The sequence below is a fragment of the Cherax quadricarinatus genome, chromosome 31 (genome assembly GCF_038502225.1).
Source record: "Cherax quadricarinatus isolate ZL_2023a chromosome 31, ASM3850222v1, whole genome shotgun sequence".
NCBI classification, from domain to species: domain Eukaryota; kingdom Metazoa; phylum Arthropoda; class Malacostraca; order Decapoda; family Parastacidae; genus Cherax; species Cherax quadricarinatus.
The window spans coordinates 21,108,367-21,129,300 of NC_091322.1; the positions used below are offsets into that span (position 1 = coordinate 21,108,367).

Sequence of the window (20,934 nt, forward strand, 5' to 3'; positions counted from 1 at the left end):
GGAAACAATTACACATTACATGTGTTCTGTGATGCGTCAACCAGAGGTTATGGCGCTGTAGCTTACATGAGTAATGCTGAAGGAAGTACACTAATTACTTCAAAGGCCAGGGTAGCACCCTTGAAGGTCAGAACAGTACCACAATTGGAACTGACAGCACTCTATGTAGGTACAAAATTAGCTGTCTATCTCAACAAAGTACTTGATCATCTCACTATTGAAAAAACCGTGATCTGGAGTGATAATGAAGCAGTTCTCCAGTGGTTAAGAAATAATAAGAGTAAGTTGGTCTATGTACAGAACAGAGTAGCGGAAATAAATGAGATGCAGAGAGATTATCTCTTTCTCCACGTCTCTACCCAAGAGAATCCAGCTGACATGTTGTCACGTGGTGTCCCACTCAAGAAATTTGTGGATAATAAATTATGGCTCCACGGACCGAACTGGCTCTCTAATGAAAATAACTGGCCTCAGCAAAAAGCTCACATTATGCCAGAAGAAACAGTCTGCTTGAACACAGCAGAAATAAGTTGTGTAAATACTGCAGACACAACAGAAATAGTCATTGATGGATCTAAATACTCATCTTTGGGTAAACTCTTAAGAGTTACAGCTCTTGTCTTTAAATTCATTAAAGGAATAAAATCTGATTATGAATGTCTTGAACCCATTAAATACTGGGTGAAACTAATACAGAAAGATGTTTTCTCTACAGAATATAGATTTCTGGAAGCACAAGATAAATCCCCAAAGAAACCTGTTATGATTAATTCTTTAGGACTTTATCTCGACTCAGAAAAGATTATAAGATGTCGAGGAAGAATTCATAATTCTTCACTACCTAAGGAAGCCATACATCCAGTATTGATCCCCAAAAATCATTGGCTAACAAAACTGATTGTGCAAAACGCCTACAGTAACGTGTTACATGGTGGGGTAGCTGACACACTTTGTCATATACGACAATCCTACTGGATACCTCAAGGTCGACAAAGTGTGAAAAAACAAATAAAGGACTGTATTACTTGTCGTCACTATGATATGCGAGTATGTCAGTATCCAGGTCCACCTCCATATCCCGCTGAAAGAGTTTGTCATGTCACTCCATTTGAGGTGACAGGTGTAGATTACACTGGACCAATAATTTTAACCAAAACTTTGTTGCTGGTGCTGCTTATATAAGCAAGGTCTTTGATCAACCAAAAGTACAACAGATGCTGAATCAACGCAGTTGTCGTTGGAGATACATTCCTCCTAATTCTCCATGGCACGGCGGATTTTATGAAAGAATGATCGGCATTGTAAAACGTTGTTTAAGGAAGACTCTTCATCGTCAGAGAATAGACTTGGAAGAATTCTGTACAGTTGTAACTGAAATAGAAAATAGAGTCAACAACAGACCTCTAACTTATGTTACCGATGATCTGGACAATTTAGAAGTGTTAAGTCCATCTCATTTACTCCATGGCAGAAGGCTCGAACCTGTTCCTCCCATGAATGATAAAGAAATCATAGAGGATCCTACTTATTTCGAACCTGAGCAACTCAGACGTAAATTCAAACACCTTAATAAAGTGATTGAACGTTGGGAGAAAATTTGGCGAGAAGACTATCTCACCTCATTTAGAGAACACTTCTATGGAGCTGGTGTTCCTAAAAATCATAAGTCCTTAAGACCTGGTGACATAGTGATATCGACAATGATGGTCCGAGGTCCCAATGGCCACTTGGAAAAATTGTGACCATATATCCTGATGCAAATGGAATCATCAGGACAGTTGATGTTTTGAGCAAAGGTTTAGTGAATAAGCGGACAATAAATAAACTAGTGCCGTTAGAATTACACAGTGTTGAAAATAAAATTAGTGATTCTCCAGAAACCACACAGACTAAAGCTGTTCAGAAAAGACAAGCAGCAGTGGTGGCGAGTGAGAAAATCAAATTAATGTTAAGTTAAGTGATGAATAATTCACCTGCAGCGAACCTCCGCCACCCCCCAGTGTGGAGAAATTTTCTCCAGTAGGGGGTATCAGTCCCCTTCAGCCCCTTACAGCCCCTTTCAGCTCTGAGGGGCCCAGCCCTCTCAGAAGTGGCAAGCATCTTGTTTACTGCTACAACGAGAAATTGATCGCAGTTGCAGTATGAGTATGGGACGTGGTCGCTTCGACCGACGCTCCCTGCAAGACTCCAGTGTTGCAAAGTATAATTTAATAAAAGACAGTCCATTTCTTACCTTAGCAGGACAATTAAGGAAGCTACTGCTCCCACTTTATTACCATAGTAAAGATAGTGGACATTGTTGCTTATGCTTAAGACAGCAAGAATCAAACATTCTGCTTTGTTTCATGGAGGAAGTGGCAAGGAAGCAAAAGGTACTAGGTCAGCTTTTCCTTTATGTGAGGGTCAGTGACGGCGTGGGGCGTTGTGATGTCTTCAGATTACTTTTGACTCTACTGAGAGTGACATTGATGCCAGGATAACCAACAAAGAATGATCTGTGCGTTAGTGTGAACAAAGTGTCTCACAAAACACGATAAACACTTACAGAGAAGTGTGATCAACTTCTTAGTGATATTGTGTGAACAATTATTGATGAACAGTGTAACAACGAGTGTTGCGATCCAACAGAGTGTAGTGCGACATTCTTCCAAGAACACTATTCTTCAATCAACTCAACGGATATCCGGGCGTAATTACGGGTCAGATACATATACCCAGGTAAGTGTTCTAACTCGTGATGTACTACTATTGACTGCACAGTTGAGTATAAAGTCGTGAGTTAGTCACTTGTCATAAACCCCGGTGATATGCGGACCTTTGAGTCCACACACGTTAGTTTGTCAGCAATCAGTGAATGAAATATGCTGACATAACACCCCCTAGGGGTAATTTATTGTTTACATAATATGATCTATTCCAGCCCGTTGAGAGATGATCATGACAACAATTCAAGACCTCCTCTGCAGGGGCGGCTGTGTAGACGAGTTGCTGTCTTTTATCAGCTAAGTGTTCCCTATATTTAAAATTATAAATTATATCTTATTTGGTAATACCATTTCTCAACAGGTGGGACTGTGTTGCAGCAGGAGGGTGGGACTGTGTTGCACCAGGAGGGTGGGACTGTGTTGCATCAGGAGGGTGAGACTGTGTTGCATCAAGAGGGTGAGACTGTGTTGCATCAGGAGGGTGGGACTGTGTTGCAGCAGGAGGGTGGGACTGTGTTGCAGCAGGAGGGTGGGACTGTGTTGCAGCAGGAGGGTAGGACTGTGTTGCAGCAGGAGGGTGGGACTGTGTTGCAGCAGGAGGGTGGGAATGTGTTGCAGCAGGAGGGTGGGACTGTGTTGCAGCAGGAGGGTGGGACTGTGTTGCAGCAGGAGGGTGGGAATGTGTTGCAGCAGGAGGGTGGGACTGTGTTGCAGCAGGAGGGTAGGACTATGTTGCAGCAGGAGGGTAGGACTGTGTTGCAGCAGGAGGGTGAGACTGTGTTGCAGCAGGAGGGTGGGACTGTGTTGCAGCAGGAGGGTGAGACTGTGTTGCAGCAGGAAGGTAGGACTGTGTTGCAGCAGGAGGGTGGGAATGTGTGCAGGAGACTGGATAATTGTCGCAGGAGGGTGGGAAAGTGTTGCAGGAGGGTGGGAAAGTGTTGCTGGATGGTGGGAAAGTGTTGCTGGATGGTGGGAAAGTGTTTCAAGACGGTGGGAAAGTCGTGCAGGAGGTGGGAAAGTCGTGCAAGATGTGGGAAATTGTTGCAGGAATTAGGAAAGTGTTGCATGAAGTGGGAAAGTACTCCAGGAAATACAAAAGTGCAGCAGGAGGTGGGAAAGCATTGCAGGTGGGAAGGTGTTGCAAGGCGGTGGGAAAGTGTTGCAGGAGGGTGGGAAAGTGTTCCAGGAGGGTGTGAAAGTATTTCAGGAGGTGGAAAAGTGTTGCAGGACGGTGGTAATGTAATACAGGATCATGTTTCAGTGGTCTGGTAAAGTGTTGCAGTGAGCCTAAAGAGCAATGAAATGTATTGTAGCAGAGTGGAAGAGATAGCTGTGAAAGTGTGTTGCAGAGAGTGAGAGCGAGTTGCAGAGAGTGATAGTGAGAGTGAGTTGTAGAAAGAGAGAGTCGTAGAGAGTGGTAGTGAGTTGTAGAGTGTGAGAGTTAGTTGTAGAGAGTGAAAGTGAGCTGTAGAGAGGGAGAGTGAGTTGTAGAGAGTGAATTGTAGAAAGTGAGAGCGAGCCGTAGAGAGTGAGAATGAGTTGTAGAGAGAGTGAGTTGTAGAGAGTGAAAGTGAGTTGTAGAAATTAAGAGTGAGTTGCAGAAAGTGAGAGTTGTAGGGAGTGAGAGTGAGTCGTAGAGAGTGAGAGTGAGTTGTAGAGTGTGAGAGTTAGTTGTAAAGAGCGAAAGTGAGTTGTAGACAGTGAGAGTGATTTATAGAGAGTAAGAGTTGTAGAAAGTGAAAGTGAGTTGTAGAGAGTGAGAGTGAGAGTGAGTTGTAGGGGATGAGAGTGAGTTGTAAAGAACATAAGAACACAAGAAAGGAGGAACACTGCAGCAGGCCTGTTGGCCCATACTAGGCAGGTCCTTTACAATTCATCCCACTAACAAACATTTGACCAACCCAATTTTCAATACCACCCAAGAAACAAGCTCCGATGTGAAAGTCCCACTCAAATTCAACCCCTCCCACTCATGTACTTATCCAACCTAAATTTGAAACTACCCAAAGTCCCAGCCTCAATAACCCAACTAGGTAGACTGTTCCACTCATCAACTACCCTAAAGAGTGAAAGTGAGTTGTAGTGTGTGTGAGAGTGAGTTGTAGACAGCGAAAGTGAGGTGTAAAGAGTGAAAGTGAGTTGTAAAAGGTGAGAGTGAGTTGTAGAGAGTAAGATCTGTAGAGTGTGAGAGTGACTTGTAGAGAGTGAGAGTAAGTTGTAGAGGGTGAGAGTTGTAGAGTGTGAGAGTGAATTGTAGAGTGTGAAAGTGACTTGTAGAGTGTGAGAGTGAGTTGTAGAGTGTGAGAGTGAGTTGTAGAGAGTGAGAGTGAGTTGTAGAGTGTGAGAGTGAGTTGTAGATAGTGAGAGTGAGTTGTAGAGAGTGAGAGTTGTAGAGTGTGAGAGTGAATTGTAGAGTGTGAAAGTGACTTGTAGAGTGTGAGAGTGAGTTGTAGAGTGTGAGAGTGAGTTGTAGAGAGTGAGAGTGAGTTGTAGAGTGTGAGAGTGAGTTGTAGATAGTGAGAGTGAGTTGTAGAGAGTGAGAGTTGTAGAGTGTGAGAGTGAGTTGTAAAGAGTGAGAGTGAGTTGTAGAAAGTAGGAGTGAGTTGTAGAGAGTGAGAGTAAGTTCTAGAGAGTGATAGTGGGTTGTAGAGAGTGACAGTCAAAGTTTTAGAGAGAGAGTGAGTTGTAGAGAGTGAGAGTGAGTTGTAGAGCGCGAGAGTGAGTTGTAGAGCGTGAGAGTGAGTTGCAGAGAGTGAGCTGTAGAGAGTGAGAGTGAGTTATAGAGCGTGAGAGTGACTTGTAGAGAGTGAGAGTGAGTTTTAGAGAGTGAGAGTGAGTTGTAGAGAGTGAGAGTGGGTTGTAGAGAGTGAGAGTGGGTTGTAGAGAGTGAGAGTGCGAGTGAGTTGTATAGCGTGAGAGTGAGTTGTAGAGAGTGAGAGTGGGTTGTAGAGAGTGAGAGTGAGTTGTAGAGAGTGAGAGTGAGTTGTAGAGGGTGAGAGTGAGAGTTCTAGAGAGAGAGTGAGTTGTAGAGAGTGAGAGTGAGTTGTAGAGAGTGAGTTGTAAAGAGTGAGAGCGAGAGTGAGTTGTAGAGAGTGTGAGTGAGTTTTAGAGAGTGAGAGTGAGTTGTAGAGAGTGAGAGTGGGTTGTAGAGAGTGATAGTGAGTTGTAAAAAGTGAGAATGCGAGTGAGTTGTATAGCGTGAGAGTGAGTTGTAGAGAGTGAGAGTGAGTTGTAGAGTGTGAGAGTGGGTTGCAGAGAGTGAGAGTGGGTTGTAGAGATTGAGAGTGAGTTGTAGAGAGTCAGAGTGAGAGTTCTAGAGAGAGAGTGAGTTGTAGAGAGTGAGAGAGAGAGTGAGTTGTAGAGCGTGAGAGTGAGTTCTAGAGAGTGAGAGTGAGTTGTAGAGCGTGAGAGTGGGTTGTAGAGAGGGAAAGTGAGTTGTAGAGAGTGAGAGTTGTAGAGAGTGAGAGTGAGTTGTAGAGAGTGAGAGTGAGAGTTCCAGAGAGAGAGTGAGTTGTAGAGAGGGGAAGTGAGTTGTAGAGAGTGAGAATTTTAGAGAGTGAGAGTGAGTTGTAGAGAGTGAGAGTGAGTTGTAGAGAGTGAGAGTGGGTTGCAGAGAGTGAGAGTGAGCGGTAGAGGGTGAGAGTGAGAGTTCTAGAGGGAGAGTGAGTTGTAGAGAGTGAGAGTGAGTTGTAGAGAGTGAGTTGTAGAGAGTGAGTTGTAGAGAGTGAGTTGTAAAGAGTGAGAGTGAGAGTGAGTTGTAGAAATCTTCTTTGATAAGTTCCCTTAATTGCATTGAATTAGTATTCCACATACTTAGAGGCATATTTGCTTCCTTCATCTCCTTGTTAGCTTCTCTGTATAAGGATTTCAAATCCTCCTCTTTATTCACAGTACCTTGAAGATTGTCCACATAGAAACTTTTCTTTAAGATTTCTTTGAAGGGACTTTCAGATTTCTTCAAATGTGTATTTAGAGTAGCTTCTAGTAAGAATGGAGAGGATGTTGCACCAAATAATACTGATTTGAAACGATAAGTTTTCACAGGACTTTGAGGATCAAGTGGATTTTCAGGCCACAAGACTCGAGTATAATCTCTATCTATTTCTTGTAGTCCTAGTCTTAAGAAAGCCTTGGAAATATCAGCCGTGTAGGCATATGGGTTTGTGCGAAATTTCATAAGCACGTCTCCAAGCTTCTCAGTTAGTGAGGGTCCAGTAATCAGACAATCATTAAGACTTGCTACATCTTTATTTGCGCGAGCGCTGCAATTATATACAACACGTAGTGGAGTGGTTTCAGAATCTTTTCTGACTCCATGGTGCGGGAGATAATGAGCTTCTGTCTTTAACTTATCTTCGACTATTTCCTCAATGAATTTATTGTCCAACTGTTCTTGTATGATATTATCATAGACAGTCAGTAGCTCTGGATTCTTCCTGAGCTCATGTATTTGTGCTTTCATTTGTCCGAAAGCCATGCGATAATTGCTAGGCAGATGTGGTGAATTTAATTTCCATGGTAACCTATCCCAATACTGTCCATCTTTATATTTGACACTGACCAAATATTGGTTATAAGTCTGAGACTCTTGTGGGCTTGGTTTATTTACATCAATACCTATCGCATCTAAATCCCACAACTTATCAACTGGTTCATTCATTTCTTCCAGTAATGATAATTTTTGCTGTGGTACATGATCAGCGGTTATTCTCGTAACTAGTACATTTTCCACTGAATCAATATCAGTTTCTTTCCCACTTTGAGAGGGAATAGAACAACATATCATGTGGCCTCCTGCTGTTTTCAGCAAGTGAACACCATGTTTACTTACTGTATTTTGCACAAAACTGTGATAATAATCACTTCCAATGATTAAATCAATTGGACTAATAGTGTCCGTCTGTATGTCAGGACAGGCTAACTTGACCATAGCTGCTTTCAGTGCTGCAACTGTTTCTTTTAATCCCTGGATCTGCACAGATTTAGGCAAATCATCTACTACCACAGCTTCTACTGTCTTTTTCCTGTTTCCTAGACCAACAGTGATTCTGGCTATGTCATATGTCTGTTTACCAGAATTGTGGAAAAAACCAGCTGTATCTAACTGCATTTTGGCATAGGGTTGTTTATTCAGTTTCTGCAACACTGATCTTCTTATGAAGGACCTTTGTGAGCCTTGATCAAATAGTGTTAGCACATTGGTTTTGTGTAATTTATTAGATAACTCAACTCGAGATATCGGGAGAGCAGTTGCTTTAAACTTAACTCTCACATTTAATGCTATTGCTTGTTGACTTCCTGATTCTGTGGAAATCTTCTGCTGTTCAGCAAAAGTATTTGGGCATAATGCTGTATGATGCATACCCTTGCATTTAAAACACTTCTTCAGTGAGCATTTTCCTCCCTTGTGTTCACCTAAACACTTGATGCACCTTTTCAGCTGATGAACACGTTGTTTACGTGTCTCCATTGATATGTATTGACTACAATACTGTGTCCAATGTGTTCCATCACAAAGTACACATTTTGGAGTACGTTTATGTGTGACAGTTTGTTTACTGTCTGTTGTATTCACAGCTTGATAAATGCCTATATGGGATTTCCCATTCTGTGGTTTAGTGGGAGTAGGTATACTCTTTTTATACTGATTTGAAGGTTTATTATCCACTGGATTTGTGGATTCTTCATCTTGTCTCGTTGCTTGCATGCATGAAACTATTGTTTGTAAACCATTGCTAATTTCTTCACAAGTGAAATAGCGTTTATTGAACATAATATTTAATCGTTCAATAGTTTGTGGTGACAACTTATCTTGTACAATACCACTGATAAACCAATCACATTGTCTTAGGTCATATTTAGCACCTAGAGATCTGAGACTATTGTCTAATGTGATTCTAAATGCCTGTAAGTCTGAAAAACAATGTTTGGGTGGCTTCAAGCTTGATATAAAGACTGCATGTCTAACTCTATCCTTGTCAGCATCGAAGTAATTGTCTGTTTAGACACGTAAGGCTATTTGACAATTGCCTTTAACCACCGGAAATGACTTAATCAGTTCATAGGGTTCTCCCTTCACAAGACATTTAAGATAATTGAACTTGGCAATCTCATCTATGTCAGTTCGTGAATTTACTATGGATTGAAAACCACTAATGAATTCTTCATAATTATGACCTTGGAAAGTAGGTAATGACAAGGTAGGTAAGCTTGGTAATGGGACACTTGTTGTTGTTACAGGTGTAACAGGCTTTTGACCACTAGTTACAGTAGGTCTCTGTGACAGAGTTTTACAGCAGATAGCCTGTACTCCTGTCCACCTTAATTGTTGATTACTAAATGTATCCAAAACATTTTTAATTTCATCCTCAGATGGATCTGATTCAAGAGAATTCTTTTCAAATGTGTATAGTCTGAATTAATTATTTTCAGACGTTGTGTAAGTAATTCAAATTTGACCTCAAGATCATCAAAATCTATGTTTGTATCTTGAGTTAATCCTATACAGACTGAAATTAGATTTTCTAATTGTGTAATCTTAGTCTGTAAAGACTGAAACTGAGTTTTCAAACAAGCCATTTTAATTGTATATTGAAAATTCTAGCACCACACTTAGAGTTTTTAAAAACACTGTACAGCTATAAACAACTGAGTTTTTGTTATTCTTAAGTCAGCAATAATGGAGTCAGACACTACTGACCCACTAAGCTTAACCTCAGGGTCAATGACCATGAAGGGTACAGAGTACATATGGCTGGTGTTTATGGCTTGAGTTTGCTGTGTCAGCCTGACTATGATGATTAATCGTAAATAACGATGTTATACACTTCATTCACTATACACTATAAATGTTACTGTATAACTGTAAATCACACGTGAATATTACTTACACATATATAAATGTCACTGTTAATATGTATTTGAAGGCTTACACTTTATATATAAGTTCCTTTAATATAACAGGTATATCTACAAGAAACAAACTTTAACACAATATTGTCTCTTAATATCTGTCTATTAACATTATAAACACTATGTGTATATACACTCAAGACAAACTGAACATCAGTTGGGTTGTTGCTGTAGTCAGGGCTTCTCGAGCTTGGAGCAGTGGATGCAGGGTGCCATCCCCCGTTTTCTTGTTGGGTGAGTCACCCAGCTTCCGTTTTCTTTGGGTGAACGCTGGGTGAGCGCCCGTTTTCTTTTGGCTGCCCAGTCCTGTGATCGAGTCTGGAGGGACTCATTTATATTGATTTATATTGTAAAACACTAGTTTTACAGCTTTTTTCGAAGGACCTTGACTCGTAGGTTATTTGTACACTGTAGTAAGACATATATGGACCACAGTGTGGCCTTTATCCAGTTCGAGCACGACCAAAATGTTGAGAAATGGTATTACCAACTAAGGTATAATTTATAATTTTAAATATAGGGAACACTTAGCTGATAAAATACAGCAAATCGTCTACACAGCCGCCCCTGCAGACGAGGTCTTGAATTGTTGTCATGATCATCTCTCAATGGGCTGGAATAGATCATATTATGTAAACAATAAATTACCCCTAGGGGGTGTTATGTCAGCATATTTCATTCACTGATTGCTGAGAAACTTACCTGTGTGGACTCAAAGGTCCGCATATCACCGGGGTTTATGATAAGTGACTAACTCACGAATTTATACTCAACTGTGCAGTCAATATCAGAACATCACGAGTTAGAACACTTACCTGGGTATATGTATCTGACCCATAATTATGCCTGGATATCTGTTGAGTTGATTGAAGAATAGTGTTATTTGAAAAATATTGCACTACACTCTGTTGGATCGCAACACTCATTGTCACACTGTTCATCAATAATTGTTCACACAATATCACTAAGAAGTTGATCACACTTCTCTGTAAGTGTTTATCTTGTTTTGTGAGACACTTTGTTCACACTAACGCACAGATCGTTCTTTGTTGGTTATCATGGCGTCAGTGTCACTCTCAGTGGAGTCAAAAGTAATCTGAAGACGCCACAACGCCCCACGCCGTCACTGCTCCTCACATAAAGGAAAAGCTGACCTAGTACCTTTTGCTTCCTTGCCACTTCCTCCATGAAACAAAGCAGAATGTTTGATTCTTCCTGTCTTAAGCATAGGCAACAATGTCCACTACCTTTATCATAGTAATAATGTGGGAGCAGGATTTTCCTTAATTGTCCTGCTAAGGTAAGAAATGGACTGTTGAGAAATGGGATTACCAGCTAAGTTTAAATATAGGGAAAACTTAACTTAGGAAGACAACTCATCACCTGCACAGCTGCCCCTGCAGACTAGGTCTTGAGAAGCTGTCGAAGTCATTCCTCAACGGGCTGAATTGAGTTATAATTTGTAAGATTATAAATTACCCCTAGGGGGTGTTATGTCAGCATATTTCATTCACTGATTGCTGAGAAACTTACCTGTGTGGACTCAAAGGTCCGCATATCACCAGGGTTTATGATAAGTGACTAACTCACGATTTTATACTCAACTGCGCAGTCAATAGTAGCACATCACGAGTTAGAACACTTACCTGGGTATATGTATCTGACCCGTAATTACGCCCGGATATCCATTGAGTTGATTGAAGAATAGTGTTCTTTGAAGAATGTCGCACTACACTCTGTTGGATCGCAACATTCGTTGTTACACTGTTCATCAATAATTGTTCACACAATATCACTAAGAAGTTGATCACACTTCTCTGTAAGTGTTTATCGTGTTTTGTGAGACACTTTGTTCACACTAACACACAGATCGTTCTTTGTTGGTTATCCTTGCATCAGTGTCACTCTCAGTAAAGTCAAAAGTAATCTGAAGACACCACAACGCCCCACGCCATCACTGCCCCCAGCACAAAGGAAAAGCTGACCTCGTACTTTTGCTTCCTTGCCACTTCCTCGATGAAGCAAAGCAGAATGTTTGATTCTTGCTGTCTTAAGCATAGACAACATTGTCCACTATCTTTACTATGGAAATAAAGTGGGAACAGGATTTTCCTTAATTGTCCTGCTAAGGTAAGAGATGTACTGTCTCTTATTAAAATACACTCTGCAACACTGGACTGCAAGGAGCAGCGGTCGCTTGACCACGTCGCATACTCGTACTGTATCTGCGATCAATTACTCACTGTAGCAGTAAACAAGACGCTTGCCCCTTCTGAGAGGGCTGGGCCCCTTAGGGCTGAAAGGGCTGAAAGGGGCTGAAGGGGGCTGATACCCACCTCCTGGAGAAAATTTATCCACATGGACTGTCTTTTATTAAATTACACTTTGCAACACTGGAGTCTTGCAGGGAGCGTCGGTCGAAGCGACCACGTCCCATACTCGTACTGCATCTGCAATCAATTACTCGTTGTAGGAGTAAACAACATGCTTGCCCCTTCTGAGATGGCTGGGCCCCTCAGGGCTGAAAGGGGCTGTAAGGGGCTGAAGGGGGCTGATATTACCCTCCTGGACAAAATTTCTCCACACCATCCTCCTGCTGCAACACAGTCCTACCCTCCTGATGCAACACAGTCCCACCCACCTGCTGCAACACAGTCTCACCCTCCTGATGCAACACAGTCTCACCCTCCTGCTGCAACACAGTCTCACCCTCCTGCTGCAACACAGTCTCACCCTCCTGCTGCAACACAGTCTCACCCTCCTGCTGCAACACAGTCCCACCCTCCTGCTGCAACACAGTCTCACCCTCCTGATGCAACACAGTCTCACCCTCCTGCTGCAACACAGTCTCACCCTCCTGCTGCAACACAGTCTCACCCTCCTGCTGCAACACAGTCCCACCCTCCTGCTGCAACACAGACCCACCCTCCTGCTGCAACACAGTCTCACCCTCCTGATGCAACACAGTCTCACCCTCCTGCTGCAACACAGTCTCACCCTCCTGCTTCAACACAGTCTCACCCTCCTGCTGCAACACAGTCTCACCCTCCTGCTGCAACACAGTCTCACCCTCCTGATGCAACACAGTCCCACCCTCCTGCTGCAACACAGTCCCACCCTCCTGCTGCAACACAGTCTCACCCTCCTGCTGCAACACAGTCTCACCCTCCTGCTGCAACACAGTCTCACCCTCCTGCTGCAACACAGTCTCACCCTCCTGCTGCAACACAGTCCCACCCTCCTGCTGCAACACAGTCCCACCCTCCTGCTGCAACACAGTCTCACCCTCCTGATGCAACACAGTCTCACCCTCCTGATGCAACACAGTCTCACCCTCCTGCTGCAACACAGTCTCACCCTCCTGCTGCAACACAGTCTCACCCTCCTGCTGCAACACAGTCTCACCCTCCTGATGCAACACAGTCCCACCCTCCTGCTGCAACACAGTCTCACCCTCCTGCTGCAACACAGTCCCACCCTCCTGCTGCAACACAGTCTCACCCTCCTGCTGCAACACAGTCTCACCCTCCTGCTGCAACACAGTCTCACCCTCCTGCTGCAACACAGTCTCACCCTCCTGCTGCAACACAGTCCCACCCTCCTGCTGCAACACAGTCCCACCCTTTTGATGCAACACAGTCCCACCCTCCTGATGCAACACAGTCCCACCCTCCTGCTGCAACACAGTCTCACCCTCCTGCTGCAACACAGTCCCACCCTCCTGCTGCAACACAGTCCCACCCTCCTGCTGCAACACAGTCTCACCCTCCTGCTGCAACACAGTCCCACCCTCCTGCTGCAACACAGTCCCACCCTCCTGCTGCAACACAGTCCCACCCTCCTGCTGCAACACAGTCCCACCCTCCTGCTGCAACACAGTCACACCCTCCTGCTGCAACACAGTCCCACCCTCCTGCTGCAACACAGTCCCACCCTCCTGCTGCAACACAGTCTCACCCTCCTGCTGCAACACAGTCCCACCCTCCTGCTGCAACACAGTCCCACCCTCCTGCTGCAACACAGTCCCACCCTCCTGCTGCAACACAGTCTCACCCTCCTGCGATTTATTAGGTTTCAAAGCCCATTCAGGGAACTTTAAATTTTTGACATTGCTTTTGTCACTAGAAAACTCTTCGTGATCCTTACATATAAAGAGAGCCTTAAGTCCTTGCCAAGGGGCGAGGAGTGAGCCTTAATACCTTACTAAGGGGCGATGAGTGAGCCTTAAGTCCTTGCCAAGGGGCGAGGAGTGAGCCTTAATACCTTACTAAGGGGCGAGGAGTGAGCCTTAACTTCTTGCCAAGGGGCGAGGAGTGAGCCTTAACTCCTTGCCAAGGGGCGAGGAGTGAGCCTTAACTCCTTGCCAAGGGGCGAGGAGTGAGCCTTAACTTCTTGCCAAGGGGCGAGGAGTGAGCCTTAACTTCTTGCCAAGGGGCGAGGAGTGAGCCTTAACTCCTTGCCAAAGGGCGGAAGTGAATCTTAACTCCTTGCCAAGGGGCGAGGAGTGAGCCTTAATACCTTACTAAGGGGCGTGGAGTGAGCGTTAAGTCCTTGCCAAGGGGCGAGGAGTGAGCCTTAAGTCCTTGCCAAGGGGCAAGGAGTGGATCATAACTCCTTGCCAAGGGGCGAGGACTGAGGAGCTGAGCTGTGAAGCAATATACTTCTTGAAATAGTAATGAATGAACTCACTTTCATCCTATGAGTAAAAGTGTCTTAGAGAGGGTCAATACATAATATACTAGAAACATATCTAAATTGTTTCATTATTTCGATGATCGAATGCTAAATTAGGTCTTCATGAGGTCAGGACCTTTAACACTTGAAAGAAAAATCTCCTTTATATGATATTTAATGTTCTATGTAGGTATTATGTATGTATTAAGACAACACGAACTCTACACATTATTGTAAAAGTACCACATCAAATGGAAATTTAGATAAAGAATATGCTAGAATAACTAATGGACACGAAATACCAAGAGTGAAACTCTACTCCTGTAAATAATGAATTAAACATATAAATACAATATAGAAAGAAACACAATATATAAATTAAATGCAACACAAGATCTGTTTGAAGCTTGAGAAGACAGCAACACAATGTTATAAAAAATGCTATAGAAACATAATTTAGTATAAGAAAGCATAAACTAGAAAATTAGTGCATGAACAGCAAAGCTTAAAATTAATAAACAAGAACAATATAGTTCAGTTTTTTTAAGAACACCCCGTTACTTAAGCAACACTTCATGAACATAAGACATAACCAGCATTTCATGATCCATATGTCATGCTCATCTGATATCACAAAAACATCACTTCACCAGCTAGGCAATGACCAGCAGTTGTACAAGTAATAATGTCTCAGTTTTCATGGGCCAGCGCCTCCTATTCTCAACAAGAAATGGTTTTTCCCTATCACGGGGCCTAGAAAAAAATTATTATTTACCCGCATATTAAGGTCTGAAGTCATTACCACAAAGCATATGACGGAAGTATAACCATCATTTGCCTAGATGTGTCAACCAGTTAAGTTTTAGAAAACCCTCTAACTATGTTGGTGTATTCCAGAAACAATACTCAAATTGAATTAGAAACCAACATTGCCCCAGTGAGAATATTAGAGACTACTAAATTGCAAGAGACTTCTCTGGGGCTTGATACATTACCATCCTTCCTGACGGTTCGTAGGTGCCTGTGTATTCCTGTAGCAGGTAGCACCAGGCAGAGCAGCAGGTGGGTTGCTGTAGGGATCAGTGTGGGGAGGAGGACGAGGGGTGCATGAGGTGCTGTGCCTGTAATGACACCCAGCACATCCATGGATTAATTATTATTAATTATTCTTCAAGGAAGTACTAGCAAACGTATACTCTTGACCATGTGTACAGTCACACGTTTCAAATCAAAACACATGAAATTGGAAAAACTAACTTCTCAGCCTTGTACACAGCCCATGGATATTAACCCTTCTGTCCGGTAAAAATAAGACTAGAGGTGTGAGTTGGACTGACTAGCTTGTGCTAGTAAGTCTGATGCCTCAAGTGGATGTGACCTGACCTGGCTAGGTTGGGTCATAGGCTTAAGCCAGTGGGGAGACTTGGACCTGCCTTCCATGAGCCAGTAGGCCTGTTGCAGTGTTCCTTTTTTCTCATGTTCTTATTTTCTTAACCTATAAGTTCAGGAGGGGCGGCCTAGTGGCACTAATCTCTCGGTCTAATAGGGGGATCCCAAGCACTACTCTCTCAGTCCAGTTCAGGGTGTCCAGTAGCACTAATCTCTGCCCAGTTACGAGGGAACAGAGGCATTAACTGCTCAGTCCAGCAAGGTAAGCCCAGGGAAATAATAATTATACCCAGTAAGGAAAGCCTAGGAGCACTAACCTCACAGCCCAGTAGGGAGAGCCCAGGGGCATGGGGGAGTCATCCACGGTCCACGACCAAGCATTAGTATCCAAATCGAAGCGACCTCCGATCCAGTAATCAGTTGTCAGCACTGCAATAAAACATAAAATTTAGTCCTTATGGTATATCCTTATGGTATATAAATATATAAATTTGGATGAATCTTATTGTAGCTACCTGGCACAGTGCCTTACGCGCTGACCTCAAGTTTTAAGACTCACTCACCATAGGTTCTAACCCCACCAGTACGCTGGTATATCTTTCATTTCTACTGGCTGTATGACCCTTACGTTTTTCGGGCTTTCCTATGAATACAATATCGGCAATAATCATTGAAAATATTATTAACACTGTGTTTATTGTGATTCTGAAATAACAGTGAAATGAGTATTGGAAATACTTGGCAAGATTGTGGATTAATAACTTTTTTATGAAGGTTAGAGTTAAACAGAATTTGTTGATCGAAATGATTTTATATTGATGACGTTCGTTTAATTTCATCCAGACATTTTGCCCTCATGATTTCATGTCAACGTGTTTACAGTGTTACTTATCTGTGTAAGTGTTTACAGTGTTACTGGGCTGTGTAAGTGTTTACAGTGTTAGTGGGCTGTGTAAGTGTTTACAGTGTTACTTGGCTGTGTGTTTACATTGTTACTGGGCTGTGTAAATGTTTACAGTGTTACTAGGCTGTGTAAGTGTTTAAAGTGTTAATGGGCTGTGTAAGTGTTTACAGTGTTACTGGGCTGTGTAACTGTTTACAGTGTTACTAGGCTGTGTAAGTGTTTACAGTGTTATTGGGCTGTGTAACTGTTTAAAGTGTTAATGGGCTGTGTAAGTGTTTACAGTGTTACTTGGCTGTGTAAGTGTTTACATTGTTACTGGGCTGTGTAAATGTTTGCAGTGTTACTAGGCTGTGTAAGTGTTTACAGTGTTACTGGGTTGTGTAAGTGTTTACAGTGTTACTGGCCTGTGTGAGTGTTTATAGTGTACTAGGCTGTGTAAGTGTTTACAGTGTTACTAGGTTGTGTAAGTGTTTACAGTGTACTAGGCTGTGTAAGTGTTTACAGTGTTACTAGGCTGTGTAAGTGTTTACAGTGTTACTAGGCTGTGTAAGTGTTTACAGTGTTACTTGGCCATGTAAGTGTTTACATTGTTACTGGGCTGTGTAACTGTTTTCAGTGTTACTAGGCTGTGTAAGTGTTTACAGTGTTACTTGACTATGTAAGTGTTTACAGTGTTACTGGGCTGTGTAAGTGTTTACAGTGTTACTGGGCTGTGTAAGTGTTTACAGTGTTACTGGGCTGTGTAAGTGCTTACAGTGTTACTGGCTGTGTAAGTGTTTACAGTGTTACTGGGCTGTGTAAGTGTTTACACTGTTACTGGGCTGTGTAAGTGTTTACAGTGTTACTGGGCTGTGTAAGTGTTTACAGTGTTACTAGGCTGTCTAAGTGCTTACAGTGTTACTTGCCTGTGTAAGTGTTTACATTGTTACTGGGCTGTGTAAATGTTTACAGTGATACTAGGCTGTGTAAGTGTTTAAAGTGTTAATGGGCTGTGTAAGTGTTTACAGTGTTACTGGGCTGTGTAACTGTTTACAGTGTTACTAGGCTGTGTAAGTGTTTACAGTGTTACTTGGCTGTGTAAGTGTTTACATTGTTACTGGGCTGTGTAAGTGTTTGCAGTGTTACTAGGCTGTGTAAGTGTTTACAGTGTTACTGGGTTGTGTAAGTGTTTACAGTGTTACTGGCCTGTGTGAGTGTTTACAGTGTACTAGGCTGTGTAAGTGTTTACAGTGTTACTAGGTTGTGTAAGTGTTTACAGTGTTACTAGGTTGTGTAAATGTTTACAGTGTTACTAGGCTGTGTAAGTGTTTACAGTGTTACTGGGCTGTGTAAGTGTTTACAGTGTTACTAGGCTGTGTAAGTGTTTACAGTGTTACTAGGCTGTGTAAGTGTTTACAGTGTTACTAGGCTGTGTAAGTGTTTACAGTGTTACTAGGCTGTGTAAGTGTTTACAGTGTTACTTGGCTGCGTAAGTGTTTACATTGTTACTGGGCTGTGTAACTCTTTTCAGTGTTACTGGGCTGTGTAAGTGTTTACAGTGTTACTGGGCTGTGTAAGTGTTTACAGTGTTACTGGGCTGTGTAAGTGTTTACAGTGTTACTGGGCTGTGTAAGTGTTTACAGTGTTACTGGGCTGTGTAAGTGTTTACAGTGTTACTGGGCTGTGTAAGTGTTTACAGTGTTACTGGACTCCGTAACTGTTTACAGTGTTACTGGGCTGTGTAAGTGTTTACAGTGTTACTGGGCTGTGTAAGTGTTTACAGTGTTACTGGGCTGTGTAAGTGCTTACAGTGTTACTGGCTGTGTAAGTGTTTACAGTGTTACTGGGCTGTGTAAGTGTTTACACTGTTACTGGGCTGTGTAAGTGTTTACAGTGTTACTGGCTGTGTAAGTGTTTACAGTGTTACTGGGCTGTGTAAGTGTTTACAGTGTTACTGGCTGTGTAAGTGTTTAAAGTGTTACTGGCTGTGTAAGTGTTTACAGTGTTACTTGGCTGTGTAACTGTTTTCAGTGTTACTAGGCTGTGTAAGTGTTTACAGTGTTACTGGCTGTGTAAGTGTTTACAGTGTTACTGGGCTGTGTAAGTGTTTACAGTGTTACTGGGCTGTGTAAGTGTTTACAGTGTTACTGGCTGTGTAAGTGTTTAAAGTGTTACTGGCTGTGTAAGTGTTTACAGTGTTACTTGGCTGTGTAACTGTTTTCAGTGTTACTAGGCTGTGTAAGTGTTTACAGTGTTACTGGCTGTGTAAGTGTTTACAGTGTTACTGGGCTGTGTAAGTGTTTACAGTGTTACTGGGCTGTGTAAGTGTTTACAGTGTTGCTGGGCTGTGTAAGTGTTTACAGTGTTACTGGGCTGTGTAAGTGTCTACAGTTTTACTGGACTCTGTAACTGTTTACAGTGTTACTGGGCTGTGTAAGTGTTTACAGTGTTACTGGGCTGTGTAAGTGTTTACAGTGTTACTGGACTGTGTAAGTGTTTACAGTGTTACTGGGCTGTGTAAGTGCTTACAATGTTACTGTCTGTGTAAGTGTTTACAGTGTTACTGGGCTGTGTAAGTGTTTACACTGTTACTGGGATATGTAAGTGTTTACAGTGTTACTGGCTGTGTAAGTGTTTACAGTGTTACTGGGCTGTGTAAGTGTTTACAGTGTTACTGGCTGTGTAAGTGTTTAAAGTGTTACTGGCTGTGTAAGTGTTTAAAGTGTTACTGGCTGTGTAAGTGTTTACAGTGTTACTAGGCTGTGTAAGTGTTTACAGTGTTACTGGGCTGTGTAAGTGTTTACAGTGTTACTGGCTGTGTAAGTGTTTAAAGTGTTACTGGCTGTGTAAGTGTTTACAGTGTTACTGGGCTGTGTAAGTGTTTACAGTGTTACTGGGCTGTGTAAGTGTTTACAGTGTTTCTGGGCTGTGTAAGTGTTTACAGTGTTTCTGGGCTGTGTAAGTGTTTACAGTGTTTCTGGGCTGTGTAAGTGTTTACATTTTTACTGGGCTGTGTAAATGACAATGATAATTTTATTAAGTGTACATGGATAGCATTTGTCAGGTATTTATTCAAGAATAACTCTTCTGATTGGCTTCAAACTCTTCCTGTTAATACATTATACTTATGTATAGATAAGGTTTGCTTTTGCCAATTTTAACGACTAAATTGTGATTTTAGTTTATGTACTATAGCTTTTCAGTGTGGGCCTTTAAATTAACGTCAAACTTTTAACACTGGTGTATCTTACCTAATGTTAGACTCGTTGTACTTTGTAGGTGTCAATTTGCCAATTTTATTTAAACAATTTGGTTTACAGTTTATATACTAAACTATGCTTTTTGGTCTATGCATCACAGCCACTATATTTCACTGCCTCATTCACAAGGTGATTGGATGGCTGGAGTGGAGTCCCATTACCACAGTGGTAGTGATTGGTCAAATCTTGGGTGAACATTTAATTAATCTTGAAAATTTAATTACCAGACTGAACTCCATAACTTTTCTAGACCTTACTGTAGACCATGGAAAAATTAGCACCCATAATGGTTAAAGTTCAGTCTATACTCAATTATTCTCTCATGAGGGACTTAAATGACGCTCAGCCAACTCATGACCCCCTATAAACATTATGTATTTTATTATGCTTGCTTTTAAATTATCAATCTTAAAATTACATTTATGAAAGACAAGTAATGAATACAGACTAAATATTATGCAATGTTCCTGATATAGTTCATCTACGGTTTTTTTTTTTTTTGTTTCTTAAATGTTATTAATAAAAATATGCATGTGGTTTAGAATTGTTATTTTTTGTATATATATTCATGATAATGGTCATACAGGGATTTAACAAAAGTAATGCTCACTTGATGCTTTCATATACTGCAGCAGGTGTCCGAAATCCGCGAAGTCATCAAATTTCACGAGGTCGCCATAGATGGACCTACAGAAGACTCTGGCTTCTGGCCACGACACCTGGCGGAGACAACATTATGATGTACAACTGTGATGGTAGTGGTGGTGCTATTTTGTCAGGATAAATAAAAAACTTTATAATTAACCAGGTGTTAGTCATATAATGACCCACTTAACCGAGTTTTTGGTCACTTAACATAGGTTTTCCTCTGGCTTGGCAATCTACCTCTTAAAATTATTGAAGATCTCAGTAGATGTGTTGACGGTTCTTTAATTTGAGAAAATGGAAAACATACCTACACATGCAGCACAATTCACGGAACTTTGTATTCATAAAAAAAAGTTCCAGATACCACAGTTGTGTTTAGTCTGGGTATGTTGAAGAAAAGGTATCAACCCAAACAAGGCTGGATCAACCATTAAGCAAAATAAGCACGTCCTTACGGCATCAA

General features: G+C 42.1%; 1 protein-coding gene across 1 annotated transcript in view; it reads right to left on the reverse strand.

Annotated features, from left to right (window-relative positions):
• LOC128699102 (uncharacterized) overlaps positions 1–20,565 on the reverse strand; it is a 32,331-nt gene extending 11,766 nt beyond the window's left edge. Inside the window, exons 1-3 of the mRNA XM_053791622.2 lie at positions 20,434–20,565; positions 15,998–16,109; positions 15,287–15,412 (exon numbers count right to left, since the gene is read on the reverse strand). Of these exons, the coding sequence (XP_053647597.2) occupies positions 15,287–15,412; positions 15,998–16,109; positions 20,434–20,446 (251 nt within the window). The 5' untranslated portion in view covers positions 20,447–20,565. The remainder of the gene's footprint in view (positions 1–15,286; positions 15,413–15,997; positions 16,110–20,433) is intronic.
• Between the last annotated feature and the right edge of the window lie 369 nt (positions 20,566–20,934).